The following is a 15,897-nucleotide window of genomic DNA, read 5'->3' on the forward strand; positions in this document are numbered from 1 at the left end:
TAGAGAGCAGCGGCTTTAGAATTGTATTTGTTTAAATGAGTGTATATATAGAAACAACATATGTATATAATTAAGTGTATGTAAAATCAACTCATCAAATGATAAAAAAAAAAGCAAAGAAACTCTTTTTTTCCCCAATAAAAAATGCAAAAGAGGGCTATTGCTTTATTCCACTTATAAATCTGTTCTCCATTTCAAAACAACAAATAACAAATTCCTCGTATGTGAAAAGATGCCTGGCAAAAAAGCTCTTTCTGATTCTGATTCTGAAACTAAGTAATTAACAGAAAGGGGCGGGGTCACAGTTGTCACGCGCAACAGTATCAAAGCGTCGCGCGCAGTAAATCAAATCAAATGGCTGTGTATTTGTTCTCACCTCTAACAAAGGACTTTTTTATAAGCTACTATATAACGGTACATGCAGTGGAAATGAGGCGTAACGAGGAAAAGCAGTCTTTCAGCGAAGGGTAGTACAGAATGAAATAAGTAAGATTTCCTCAAACATACAGCTAGCTTGCATATAAATAAAGTGGGCGGAGCTGTTGGTTGTCAGGAGCAACGGCGTCAACACACTCGCACACTCGGTAGCGAGGCAGTTAGCTTGGTGCGTGCTTTGTGTCCACAACCGCGCGTGAACGCTTTCTCCGCTCAGACCTGAGGAACTAACCAGGATACAGGATCTTCTCCTGGTCTGCAGCTCTGAGAGACTTTTTTTTGCTGTCAACGTAAAAGAAAAGTAGAAGGAATAAGGAATGAATTATTTTAGACATCTTTTTTCTGTATCCATCACGCGTTAACGCTCAGCAGTAGCAGGGTTTGGTTTTATTCTGCCTCTTTTGCGTCGATTTCTCTTTTCTCTTTTTGTGAGAAGAAGGGGAGACAACGTAATGCTTTCGCAAATGTGAACGGGAAGTGAAGTGTGTGCAGCGATTTTGGGGAGAGAGAGTGGACACACACACACACACACACACACACACACACACACACACACACACACACACACACACACACACACACACACACACACACAGAGAGTGAGAGAGTGAGAGAGAGATGGGCAAATCCAACAGCAAACTCAAGCCAGAGGTGGTGGAGGAGCTGACCAGGAAAACCTACTGTGAGTAACACACACACACACACACACACACACACACACACACACACACACACACACACACACACACACACACACACACACACACACACACACACGTGTTACATGTGTATTTAGGAGATCCTATCATAAGTAAGTAGCAACCATGTGGCAGCAGTATCCTAAAAATAAACAGCTCAGCTGAACTTTTGCTTGTAAAATGCCATTTATCAGAGAAACATCTGCTAAAACACACTAAGGCTTTTATAGACAGCACTAAAATGTGAAGTACGTTATATATATATATATATATATATATATATATATATATATATATATATATATATATATATATATATTACCCCCCCAAAAAAATAATAAAATAAAATAAAATAATCCTAATGTAGATGCATTGCACTGATCAATATCTGACTGCCATTAAAATACAGCCAATGATACTAATGATACTAAGCCTTGGGTGTTTAAATATTTGTAACATTTAAAGGGCTATAATCATCATCTACATCGCCTTCTCTTCCTCCCCCTAATATTATTTTAAAAAACCATTTCATTTGCAGCATGCTATACAATGGCTAGGATATTTCTTCCTTTCGGGGCTTCTGTTTATCTTCTGATCAGACTATCAGCTCAAACCTGAGCCAAAGCAGAACACAGCTGGCTGCCCCCACACCCATTTTCCTTACAACACAACACATAAGGCATATGTGATTCCAGCATAGAGATTGTGGTTGATTGAGGGAGGTGGAAGACTTCTCAGTGTTTATTGCTATTCTAATTCACTCAGCTGGCGGCAGAGGACTCAAAACCTGACAAAGTGCTTCTTTAAAGATGTTGTAATCGTCGACGTTGTAAAGATTTTATAATACAAAATCCTCTCTTTTACCAGCTACGAAGTTAACTCACTTTTGTGTACACACATCTCGATGTTTTGAGAAAGGAGTGTAATGACAATGTATGATATGTGTTAACCTGAATGCGTCCTTATTTGTAGCTCTATACAGAAATCAGTTAATAAGATCTCTGATGTGTTTCACTGAGCTCAGCTGCGTAATTGTTAATCTTTTGATCTGGTCTGCAATTATTATTTGGAAAGACACTACATTGGAGCTGTTTGTGCTACAGTTCATTTAGTTCAACAAATAACACTCTGCAGGATGTTGTGCAGCATTTTATCTTTCATGGACCTTCATATCCATCATTAATACATTGCATTTTAACTTTCTTGCAAAACAAAATATGGCACAAGGCAGCAGCAGAACTTTTTCTTGTCCAGTGGGCTATATAAAAATTATGATTGGTCCACCCCTGCAAAGAAAAACTTGGTGTTGTCTTAAGTGTAGTTTTATTATATTTGGTATAATGTGTGCATGTAAGTCTCTTCTAATAATAATTATTTTGTAAAATATTTTACTATTTTATAGAAATCTATATGGAAATAAAAAATATTAAGATCAATATTGAAAAATGTATTGTTCTAAAGGACAACCCAAGACAGAGACCCAGACTGATCAAGTTTATAGGCTTCAGTAACAGATATTTGACTTTATTGTTTTAAAATATAGAATCAATACATCATACTCAGATGTTTACATGGCGGTTTTGTAAAAGAAGTTATAATGTATGGTGGGTTTGGCAAGTATTTACACCACTTCAGATTTCGCTCTTTCACACATATTGTGTTATACATGTCATTTAAAATGGCGTGTTTAGAACCAGTTTTTAGTACAGATAAATACTCAGAGGTCTTCAGTGCTGTATTTAGCTTTGAGTGGATGTGGACGACATTTCTCTCCTTCCGGTTTCTCTATAGGTGTTCTATAAATCTAAAGGCCCCACTTAATGGCATTCAAAGAGATCCTTAAACTTGTCCCAAAGCTACACCAGCTAGCACTGTCATGGCTGTGTATTTGAATTTTAATACATTTGTTGAGAAAAGAAAACTTCTATATAAAGCATAATGGACAAGAAGACACTTAACCCATTTAAAATTAATATATTACATTATAATTATTATATCATATTTTAACTAAACAAAAAAGTGGAATTAATGTCCATTTAAAACCGAAGACCTACCATATGATGTATGTTAGTTAAATGCTTAAAGAATAATTTTCTTATCACATCCTGGCATGTTGAATCAGAAATAAGCAGCATCTGTAGTAGGTAACATGGATAAATCAGCAAACATTTGTTACTAAAGGATGTGGTAGCTCCGTGGTTAAGGTGTTGGACTACTGCCCATGTGGTCATGAGCTTGAATCCCAGGTCCACAAAGTTGCCACTGCTGGGCCCTTGGGCAAGGCCCTTAACCCTCAATTGCTCAGTTGTTATAAATTGAAAGAAAAAAAAACAAAAACAAGTAAGTCTAGACATGTTTGATCGACAGACACAATAGATAAATACAGTAGATACACAATAGATAAACAAATATTCCATGCACAGCTTTCCTGAACAGTGTTAAAGAAAAGCAGTCAGATCTTTTACATCTACAACCTCAGAAAATCACTTTTAGCTGCCATCAAAATCCCACATGTCTGTCACTGTTCCCTCCCACTGTAAAATTGCAAGATAGATATAACTAACATACAACTAGTCAAAGCATTTTCAAAATTGAAAAATGTTTTTAAATTATTTGGTGAGCTCCTGTCCCCAGGGTCATAAAGCCCAGTTTAGCCCAAACAAAATCCCAGCCATGATTCTAGGCTACATTAGACTACCTGGGTAATAGCTGACATTTTCCCTAGCTCCTTATGACTGCTAGAGGTGTCCTCTATGATCTTACATTCAGTAGATCAGTATACGTCATGTTTCAGTCAACATTTTGGATTTTTGTCACATTATATAGATTTTATAGAAATAAGACTTTTAGCATCTGATAATGAGGAATAATAAAATCAATCAATGAAATGAAATCTAAGTATCTCAAAATCTGGTATGGCTTTGAAATGAGTAAATAAAAATGCTTTTAGAAGAATATTATAACTTGTAAGCATGTAATGATTGCACCCAAATACTGGAGTCAAATATTCCTGCCACATCATTTGAGCATCATTAATTATTATTTCTCTTTTTTAATGAAATGGTGCCAGATGTAGAATATAAGACACATAAGACAATAAATTGTTGAACTTGTTATACCACATTAGCAAATCATGATCCTATCAGATTGTAGAAATGAAATGGAAGTATTATGCAGATCTGAGGATTATTATTGGCTAATTATATTATGGCCCATTCCTTGCTCAGCAGGATTATAAGAGATAAAGTGATTCAATCAGTTCTCTATGCTCTAGAAAGTGATTATGGCCTTATGAAGCTTTTATATATTCAAATGATGTCTATGTAATAATGTACTAATTAATTACGATAAATCTCGCATTATTTATCTAATTACTTTTTGTTGAACTTAAAAACATATGTGGAAATTTTGCCCTTAATTTAAATACTGTGCATACTGTACATCATTTGAACAACGCTATCATTTCTGAAATATTCGCTGATAGTATAGGTCTGGTCTGGAATGCCATCTATTAGTATTTTTATGTCCTGGGAAGAATGGATTTCAGAATACTCACCACTTCATCATGACAAAGTGCAAGGTTGTACTTGCTTTGTACCCTCAATGGGGGTGTTGACGGCAGCTGTCAAGAGCCTAAATTACCACTTTCACTCCAACAGGTTCACTCAGCGTGTGTTCTCCTGTACACATCTTTTAACAGAATTGTATGGCTTGCCTTTTATTAGTTAATGTTCTACAGTATGTGAGATGACCAATATATGCAATCACTATTTTTTTATGTCTGAGGTTGTCCCACTGAAGAGTTGTGACTGAATTTTGAAATTAGAATTAAAATAAGATGTGTTCAGCCATGTTTTCGCTCGCTGCTGTTGGAGAACATTCTTCAAAGCTCTTATTGGATCTGCCCTGTGAGATTCAATTAGAAACCATGTTAAAAGCAAGAAAGACAGTGCTTTAGTTGTCAGTTGGTCCTACTAGTGAGTTGATTACAAAGTAAAGCCCTATTCGGGAACACCCAATAATGCATTTTTCACATCTCCTCAGTAATAAGCTCTTACTTCAGTACAGTAATTTAATAAGCACAAGGAGAACATGATGGTAACTAGAGCTCGGGATTGAGACAGAGACCCTGGGGTTGTGAGGCAGAAATACATTTCTGAAATGTAAAAGTCTTCAAAGCAAGTTTCTAGTGATTCATGCTTTGATAATACGATCGCGCTGTATATGGTTTGCTTCCTATCCAGCTAAATTGAACATGTCATTTTTTTCCACTAATTATCTGGCTTATGTAGACACCAAGCTCTAACATTCTAGTCATTAACATGGCTCATATGATTGTATGAAGGTTTTAAACATACTTATGCCTTGAGATCATGACTCCCAGCCTCTTCAGGGATCTCCCTGTGTGTGTGTGTGTGTGTGTGTGTGTGTGTGTGTGTGTGTGTGTGTGTGTGTGTGTGTGTGTGTGTGTGTGTGTGTGTGTGTGTGTGTGTGTGTGTGTGTGTGTGTGTGTGTGTGTGTGTGTGTGTGTGTGTGTGTGTGTGTGTGTGTGTGTGTGTGTGTGTGTGTGTGTTCCCTAATTGTACCCAGTAATCCCAGTATAGTATAGGCTCCTGATTGACTTCTCCCCAGGATAAATGTTTTACTGCAAATGGATGAACAAATGAATGTGCATATGTTTATTTAGTATTGATTTTTTCTTTTTACCTCAAACGATTCTTCTTGACTGGCCATCATCATTTTATTCCTGGTACAAAAAATTTATGCCACCTAGCTAGTGTCATTACTGCCGGTATATTAAATCCTTGGCTCCAAAATAAAGGATAATCAACAAAGACACATTTTGCTAATAAATCCAGCAGTACAGTACAGTACAGCAAAATCTAAGGCTAATTAATTTTGGATGCAGCATTGTTCCAGGTCTTGAAATGTCTCCTGTGTACTTAGGAAGGACCAGTGTGGGACGGTGCTTCCTCTTTGTGTTGTAGGATGATATTTAGAACATTATTACATGTGAAGCTTCCTCTCTTGGCCTCCATCCTATAGCTCTGGCTATGTAATTACTCCTGATGGGCCACTGGATAGAGTGGCCTGTAATTAGTTTGAGACTGCAATTGCTCAAAGGACCTCCCAGCCTTCCAGTCATTATTAGTGTAAGCAACACACGCTCACTATATTATGAAGACACATTAGAAACAATGGATGAACACAGTGTGTACTGCATGTTGTACAGTAACACATGCAAAGATATAACCAGCTGCTCAGTGTTACACACCTCTCTGTGCCTCATTCTGATTTCTCTTAAAGGCATTTGTTATTATTTTTCCTTTCTCCTCACCCTCCTTTCTGGTTGCGGCCTGATTATCATCTGATATTTTTTGTTCTTCTTCTCCCAGGCTTGCATCTTATCTACTCACTCTATAGCTCTCCTGCTCTATCTTTATCTCACACTGCCTCTCTCTGTCCTGGTCCACACTAACACAGGTACGTTTAATAATGTCCACAGATCTGCTTCATTGTGGATTTTTTTTTTCATATTATAGCAGCCTAATATGATAGTGTAAGGTATTCCACTACACACACTGTCAGGACTGCTAATACTGGCCTTTAAGTCAGAACAAAATTAAAACAGGTCAGTGCTGGGGGCCAATGAGAAACTCTTTACCTCAATCCCTTCGATTATTTATTTTTTCCATTTTTTTCTTTTATGAGAAAAGTACTATATAAAACATGTTGTGTCAGTTCCAGGCTGGCTGAACTTATCATTATGCTGGATTGTGTATTACTGTGATGGACTGACATAACATCCATGGTGTCCCCCATCTCGTCCAATGCGATAGGCTCCAGGTTCCCTATGACCCTGTGTAGGACAAACACTAAAGAAAATGTATAAATATATGGGTTTCTGTATAAGGTATTTCATTTCTTTGTGGTATCATATATGGTGTGCGTAAGAAAGTGTGCTGTATGTTTATGAGGTAAAGACAAATGGAACAGGAGAAGGTTGGAAACATTAGAAAAAAAGCCTGTATATTTGCTGCTTCATTTTCTTACCCAGATAATTTTTAAACAAAGTTCATGTGCTTAAAAACAAATATCTCATACACATGCTTGTGTGTTGCAGTGTGTTAAGTTTGCAGGTCCTGACACCAAGAGTCTTGTGAAGTGATGTGAAGGTCCCGTGTGGATGTTAGAGGATGTAGTGTGTTAGTGATCGAGTCAAGGTGTGTGCAGTCAGTATTCAAATGAACATTAAAGTCCTTAACTGCAATGAATTTTAGTTGTGTGCAGCCATGTTTGCCCAGCGTGTTATACTCTGAAAGATGTAGATTGGGAGAACACAGAGTAGCAGATAGCTTGGAGTAACAAATGAATAGTGAAAGTCTAACTCAAATTCTTTCCCCAACTTCTGCAGAGGTGGGTAGAGTATCCAAAATCTGCATTCAAGTAAAAGTACAAGTACTTCTGGATATATTTACACAAGTAAAAGTAACAAGCTTAATATTTACTTGAGTAAGAGTAAATAAGTACCATTGAAAAAACAACTCAAGTAGCTAGTTACAAGTTACTCCTGAACTGATTGTTATGAAGCGACAACCCAGAATTTCAAACTACTTGGGGAGCTTTCTTTTTGTTCTGCTTATATAAAACATAGGTTTAAGTAAACCTATCTCAGTCCAGTGATGAGCACATGAACATCACATAACCTGTCATTTGCAATAAAATCTCAAACACTACCAGATGCTTTTCTAACAGTTACCTCAGTCTTTATTTTCACATTCACAACACAAACTTGTCAGCATCTGCATTCAAACATGTTCATTTTTATGTTTGTGTATGAACATGTTTATGTGTGTTTGCGCTTGTTCACAGTATGTGAATATTTATGTGGTCATATGTTCTTTCTTGAACAATCAGCTTAACAGAATTTTACTGTTGAACTTCACTAGTAAATGGCTCTGAAGATATTTACAATGCAGTCTCGAATACAATCCCATTTTTATTTTGTATGGTTTACACTTTAGTGAGGTGTCTAAACTTTAGTGTACACTTTAGTGATTTGTGATTATATGCAAGACTGGAATTCTTGTACGCTGCGATTTCAGTTCGTTTTGGTGCACACAGCAAGCATCGCATTATGAAACTATTCTTTTTGACATCTTGGAGTAAAAAACATAAACTGAACTTGAGACCATGGGTGATCTGTCTCTGACAACTCGCACACTTTTACCTCTGCTTCAGTCTTGATCTTTGTAAACATAGCAGCCTCTCCTTAGGTAGCCTCTCCAAAGTCTGGTGAGATTTGCTGACAAGTCATATAAACTTGTAACGGAGAAATGCTGCCAAATGTAGTTTTTTCACTAAAAATGTACTTGAGTAAGAGTAAATGTACAAATCTTCAAATATACTCTGAAAGTACAAGTTAACCAACAAATATGGTACTTTGTAATTCGTTACTACCCACCTCTTAACAACATGTTGGCAGCCATGTAGGACAAATGGAGTCGTCAGCATATTGTGGTATATTTAGGCTACAGTTTAACTCACATAGCTGTAAGTAACATATATGATATGTAACATGTAGCTTAACCATGTCATTGGTCAAGTTCTAAATTACTAATAAATAAAACTAGTCTATAAAATAGTAATCATGTGTATTAAAAATATATATTAATACATTAGCATCAGAGTATAGCTAAAATAAATAAATTCCTAAATGAAATAAAATGCAAAGATCACACATTCATGTAAAGCACAGGTTGATTTGTATATAAAACAAATCAAAGTGTGCTTAATTTGGGCAAATCCAGAACTCAGTTTGTTGTAGGTGTTAGCACACAGGTAGGCAGAGAATAATGAGGTAATCCATACCAGTCCTCTGTACAAGCAGGCAGGAGTCAAAACAATGAGAAGCTAGAAACACAGGAACAATGAGAGACTAATGTCAGACATAATGACACAAAATACTTACTAAGAAACAAAGACATGAGAGGGTATAAACTTAGAATCTAATTAGGGGCTAATACAAAATAGGTGAACTCAATGGATCACAGAGCAAGGACATGGAGGACACAAGGCAAACCATAAACAAATACAATTGTTACTATGGGAACAGCAATGCGAACTCTGTGATATCTCGCTGATCAACTGCATTTAGTAAAGTTGGAAATGAAATTTTTTCTGCCATGCTATTGTTTTAAGCCTCATAAAGCACTTTAGCCAGCATTTTGACACTTTAATTACGACCAGATTAGACAGAACAGTTAAAAACATGATCACAATAAAAGTAAAATGCATCATTTATTTAATTAGCAATAACACTTGGCTTTCATTTTTTTCTGATATTTAATGAATGTTTTTATCCTCAAACCTAAGCTTACATTTCTCTGTATTTTTACAGATTTTATCTTGAGCATTGCAGAATTTATTCACTCCTCCTGTTAATGCATTTCTCACCCACATCAAGCAGCTTCATGTTTGTGTTATTTGGGCTTGTGTTTAGAAGCATGGAGATCGAGGCTCTGCTTTACCGGCCGTAGCTTCAGCTTGGAGTCTGTACTTAGCATCGGTGTCAGCCAATGTGTGCTGCTCTGAGTTCTGTTAGGATTACTATGATTCAGAAAGAGAGAAGACTTGTCTTATGCAACTCTGTTATGAGCCATAAACCAGATTCCTTCTTTCTTCCTTTTGATTCAATTGACATTATTTGCATGAAATAAGCCTAATCAGAGTCCTCGCTCTGCATCAAGCTGAGAGCCAGATTCACTGATGCTGATTGCGAGATGGAGGATCTTTTCCAGGCACAACATTTGCTGGTATTTGTGTGTAAAATGTAACAAAATATATAATTATGGTCATATTTTGTGGGTTGTTTCACATTTTGTGAGTCACATGTGTCCAAAATTTTATAGTATGTCATGAAAACAAAATTCCACATGGATTCTTTTCTTTTTTTCTTTGGTGTAAATCTCTTTAATAAAAAAGCACAGTTACAGGTTAAGAATCGTTTATGGGTTTGACAGTTTATGCATATATTATAAAATGAACTGTGAGTGGTTGTTTTACATGTCAGTCAGACACTCTCTCGGGCAGTTCTTGGCCAATAAAAGTTGTTTTGGAGTCCAGACCTTTTGCTTTCAGTCTGTAGTTCTGTCCAGTGTGGTGGTGGAGCCTGGGAAAAATATAAAGCACACCGTGAATACATCTGAGTACACCCTGAGTACATGTCCTTCATCACAAAGAACAATTCACTCACACATTCACATCTCATTCACAGTGAAGGCCATGTTTTGGGATGTGGGAGGAAAGCAGAGAACCCAGGAGACACCCACACTCACACTGGTATAAAATGTGAAACTTAACACAGACATTAACCTGAGCTCATGGTCGAAACATGGACCCTGGGGGTGTATGGTAGTGGTGATGCATTATTCATGGCATATTATTTGATCACAGTTAATTGAAGAACAGACTGTTATTAAAGGAGTGTTTGTGGTGTCCACAGATCTCTAAGATCCTGATGTCAGGTGGAAGTGGCCCTAAGCCAGCACAGTCACACAAGGCTTTCTCAAATGGATGGCTAGTCATTCAGACAACAGCCCGAGCAGTCAATTTTGAAAATAGGTTCTATTTCCTGCAGCCCTATAACAACGATATCAGTGTTATCCTTCTTCTGTCTATTTCTCTTTTCTCTCATCTTGTTTTCCACTTCTTAACTACTGCACACTTCAGAGCCCACTACACATAACTCTCCTTTACTTCTCCAAGCTCGTTCCTGTCCGCTTTACTACACTTCACTGACCTTTGTAATGGCTATGCTGCTGTCTGGACAAAAAAGTGTGTGTGTGTGTGTGTGTGTGTGTGTGTGTGTGTGTGTGTGTGTGTGTGTGTGTGTGTGTGTGTGTGTGTGTGTGTGTGTGTGTGTGTGTGTGTGTGTGTGTGTGTGTGTGTGTGTGTGTGTGTGTGTGTGTGTGTGTGTGTGTTTATTTTACTATGGGGCTCAGCTAAAAGACACATTGCTAAATCCTATAGCAATGCAAAACAATTAGGTAACAGCAGACAGTACACTTTGATTACGGAGGACATACTCACACTTAGTCTCCATAGAGGGAGAATCATTTCATTTATGCAAGCATACACAGTGTTCCCAGTTCACCAGTGAATCCCAGCGGCATTCCTGAGAACCTTTGTTTGACCAAAGAGATTTCCTTGAGGGCCATGGCCTGATCTGGCCTGTCTGAAGTATAAAGTATAAAAACTGTGATTTATTTACAACGATTGCTTGTCACACTGTAAAAAATTATCCGAATAAGAATTCTGTAACAAACTGTGTGATAACATAAGTTCTTCGTGTCAGATTATACGATAAAGATAGTTACTATAGTAACCATGTTCTGCGATACTGGATGTGCAGCAAGGATTTGTAGATCTTTAACTGGAAGGCCTAAAAATATGTTCATGTTATCGTAAGAGAACAGGGTTTTTGTATCGTAATTAACTAGATACACACCTGGACACTTTAAAATAATGATCAGCAATAACCTTAAAACCTCTGACAGGTGGAGGGACTAACATTATCCTAGGGGTACAAGTAGGATATATTAGGCAGCAAGTGAACAGATGTGCTGCAAGCAAGAAAATAGGCAAGTGTATCTGAGCAAATCTGAATGACTTTCCAAAATATCTAAATGACTATCCAAAAAAACAGGTCTTGTGGGGTGTTCTTGTTATGCAGTCCAAAAGCGGTCCAAGGAAGGTAGTTGGTGAACCAGTGACATGGAGAATTTACATAATAGTAGACAATCTTATTTTCCTTGATGTAGTATGATTTTGCCTGGCGAATTTTGCACTGTATAAAGGCATCTAGTGCACAAATAGCAATCCATTTTAGAGAGCCGGTCTGAAATAGTGTGTTTTATTAGGTGGAATGTTAATGTCTATTCTTTAGGGTTTTCAATGCTGTGATGAAGCCTTTCAGTGGCTGGTTAATAATTTTAAACGATCAGCTATTTTAATATGGAAGTCAAATTTTATTCCTAATATATAACCGTTATATTTATAGATATACTTTCTTTGATTAATAAACACTTATAGTAAACAGAGATCGAAGACTGAAATGCAGTTTTAAGCAGAAATACAACAAAAATTCCACACACAAATACCAAAAAAAACAGCAATTATATATATATATATATATATATATATATATATATATATATATATATATATATATATATATATATATATATATTTACATTTTAAGTATAACTGCCTTATAGCTCTGTGTCCCAGCTCTAGTCTAAATCTTCTGGCTCTGCCTCTGTCTGTGGCCCCATTATCTCATTACACATAGAAGAAAGATATACCCTGTTTTATTTATGTCATAACTGGTGTAATGTGTAAGGAATTAAACTCAACAGGGTATATAATTATAGTAAATGAATCAACATTGGAGTGGTGTGATGCCAGTACACTGGCCCCTTCATCATTACCCCAGGAAGCTTTTCTCTCTATTTTTTCTCAAAGCTAAAAAGACCAAACATCAGGATCTTATGTTAATGCAACCTCCTGCTTCTTTAGATGTTCCTGTGGTGGAACAGTTTCTGACATACAGATACTCTGCGTTGTTAATTGGAAGATCAGGGTTTAAACCCCAGTGCTGCCAAGCTGCCACTGTTGGGCCCCTGAGCAACCGTCTCTGCTGCAGTGGTGCTGTATCATGACTGACCCTGCACTCTGACTCCAACTTCCAATGTTGGGATATAGGAAGAAAGGATTTTACTGTGCTGTGATGTATATGTGACAAAAATAAGGGCTCCATCTTCTGTTTTGAAACATTCCCTTACAGACAACATCACATTATCAACAATTATACAGATAACAACACATTTCTAAAATAATTTATTTCCTTAAACCTGTATAGCTCAGCTTTATTTACATTTACAGCATTTAGTAGACACCCTTATCCAGAGTGACTTACAACTGATCGTTAAGGACCTTGCTCAGGGGCAGCTTGGTGGACCAGGGATTCGAACCCATGACCTTCCAATCAGTAGCCAGACACCTTAACCACTGAGCTACCACATCCCATTTGAGGGTTAAGGTTCTTGCTCACTGCCCAGCAGTAGACCTTGCTATCTGGGATTCAAACTCACAACCTTCCAATGAGAAGTCCAACACCTTAACCACTAGGCTACCACAATTTATTTAGTATGGGCTGGTAGGGTACACTGCCACATTCTCAAAGACACATCTGGAGCATGATAAATTATTAACATGGCTGTTGATATGTTGCCAGGTGAACATGACTGACCACCATCTTCCATTTTGTAATGTTAAGCTAGACTCAGCATACTGAGTTTACATCGATCAGTTAGTTTGAATTTTTACATGCTTTACTGCGTTTTTTTATGTTATGCTGTTTTTTGCGTTATGCTATTATGATCATACTGCACTTGTCACATAAAATTATGTTTATCACACATATATTTTCCCACATAACTCTACTTTTGCTTCCCTGGTATATTTTAAGATCATTGATCTCATTTTGGAGAATATCCAGTTGTGTTTGAAATTATAGTTGACTTTATTGTAGGGACTTTAATTTAATTGACATTTACTAAAACATTTAAACATTTAATATTTTTATAAACATTTTTTAAATATAGTTTCTCTAAAATCTTATTACCACAATAGTGTTATGTCTGTTGGAATTGACACCAATCACTCACACACACATTGTCCTGTTCACAGTAAACCATAACAATGATCACACACACACACACACACACACACACACACACACACACACACACACACACACACACACACACACACAGACAAATTAAGCACACTTATAGCACTCACCCTCTGTAAATTATAAAAGTGTTTATTTGCTAAAGTTGTTGTTTTTTTGCATATGCTTTTCTGGTTTTTGCTCTCCTTTAAAACTGTGTTCACCAGCAACTGTGTCCGTCAATGTGGCTGCTGACAAATGTTGTTTATTTTAATAAGTGTAAACATATTTTAATAGTTCATATGTACATTTTAGTAAGATTGGTATTTACTTGTTATTTAAACTTTTGCTCTGAGAATGTTAATGGAGAAGTACAGAGATGGTCAGAAGGAACTGCACTGTGTATTTGTGGTTTTAGGGAAAGCCTATGACAGGGTGCCGAGAGAGGAGCTATGGTACTGTATGAGGATGTCCGAGAAGGCTTGAGAAGTATGTCAGAGTAGAGTAGGATATGTACTGTATGAGAGGAGTATGACAGCAGTGAGATGTGTTGTAGATCAGACAGTAGAGTTCAAGGTGCAGGTGGGGCTACAGCATGGATCGGCTTTGAGTCCCTTCTTGTTTCCTATGGTAATGGACAGGTTGACAGATGAGGTCAGACAAGAATCTTTGTGGACAATTATGTTTGTGGATGACATTGTGATCTGTAGTGAGAGTAGAGAGCAAGTGGGGGAACACCTAGAAAGGTGAAGGTCTGCTCTGGAAAGAAGATGACTGAAAATCAGTTGTAGTAAGACAGAATACCATCCAGTGCGACAGGGGGTATGGAAAAGAGGTGAGGAGGTGAGTGCAGGCGGGTTGGAGTGGGTGAAGAAAAGTGTCAGGAGTGTCTCCTGAGACATCTCCAGTTAGACTCTGTGATACTAAGGAGATCTGAAGTCCATGATCCTTACACCAATACAACATTTGTTTGACTGTATATTACAATCACACCCCCAGTGTCACCCATATGAGGATCGGTCCCCCTTGGGTCCGGTTCCTCTCAAGGTTTCTTCCTTTACCAATTTAAGGGAGTTTTTCCTTGCCACTGCTGCCTGAGTCACCTCAGACTTGCTCATAGGGGGATAAATACATACAGATTGTGAACTATATATATCTAATAATAATTTTGAATTTTTTATTCTGTTAATTCTTTTTTTTATTATTATTCGTTATTTCCTTTATCATTAATTATGTTTACCTTCTTCTCTATGATTATGTTCTGTAAAGAAAAAAAATTTTGAATATATTTTGGCAAATATGGATCTATTTGGTGCTATTTTGGCAATCGGATGAGAGTAGTCATGTGGAGGATGAGTGACTTAGCAAAGGAGGTTGGCTAAGCATTTTTTTAGGGCACACGTTTAGAATTTACATGTAGTAATAATAAAAGGAGTAATAAAGGACAGGTTTTAATTTTTAACTGGGAAAGTAACCAAACTTTTTAATTTTGTAACCCGGTTGCCTCAGAAGGGAACAAGACACTATGTCATGGCTGACGCTGTGGGAACGTTCCTCACAGAAGAGGTGTCTAAAGCTCTGAAATCATTCCAATCTATTGGCTAAGGAGGTCATATGACGAAGCAGAGCACGGCAGCCAGACAGGGCATTTACATGACAATTCTACAGCTTCCACTTGTCTGAATGACGTGCGAGTGGATGCGTGGAGTGGTGTAGTTCTCTTTCTATGGAACTCGACGCTGCATCCTGGCTGATGCTATGGGAATGGCATTAACAATGCTGCCAGGAGATATCTGTCCTGGAGGCCGTGAAAGGGCACAAACAAGCCAGGAACAGAGCACCATTAGCCCTGTAAGTGGTATATAACCTGATAAGGGTGTGTGGAGATGATCTGTCACAGCACAAATATCCTGGAGGGGAATGCCCCCAGCCGAAGTGCCCATCATAGGCCTAGGAAATAGCTACCACTACCCTGCATAAGATGCTGCTTGGAGACTGGATTGCTTGGTTGTGGCCGCTAACGCGGTT

The 15,897-nt window shown here is 37.5% G+C and overlaps 1 protein-coding gene across 2 annotated transcripts in view; it reads left to right on the plus strand.

The window, feature by feature from the left end:
• Nucleotides 1-286: 286 nt before the first annotated feature.
• ncs1a (neuronal calcium sensor 1a) overlaps nt 287-15,897 on the plus strand; it is a 39,990-nt gene continuing 24,379 nt past the window's right edge. The window contains exon 1 of one of the 2 annotated variants that reach the window (XM_027165494.2): nt 287-1,117. In XM_027165494.2, the coding sequence (XP_027021295.1) occupies nt 1,054-1,117 (64 nt within the window). In that variant the 5' untranslated portion in view covers nt 287-1,053. The remainder of the gene's footprint in view (nt 1,118-15,897) is intronic. The other variant, XM_027165493.2, reaches the window with a different exon arrangement.

Source organism: Tachysurus fulvidraco, chromosome 26 (genome assembly GCF_022655615.1).
Source record: "Tachysurus fulvidraco isolate hzauxx_2018 chromosome 26, HZAU_PFXX_2.0, whole genome shotgun sequence".
Classification (NCBI taxonomy): Eukaryota; Metazoa; Chordata; class Actinopteri; order Siluriformes; family Bagridae; genus Tachysurus; species Tachysurus fulvidraco.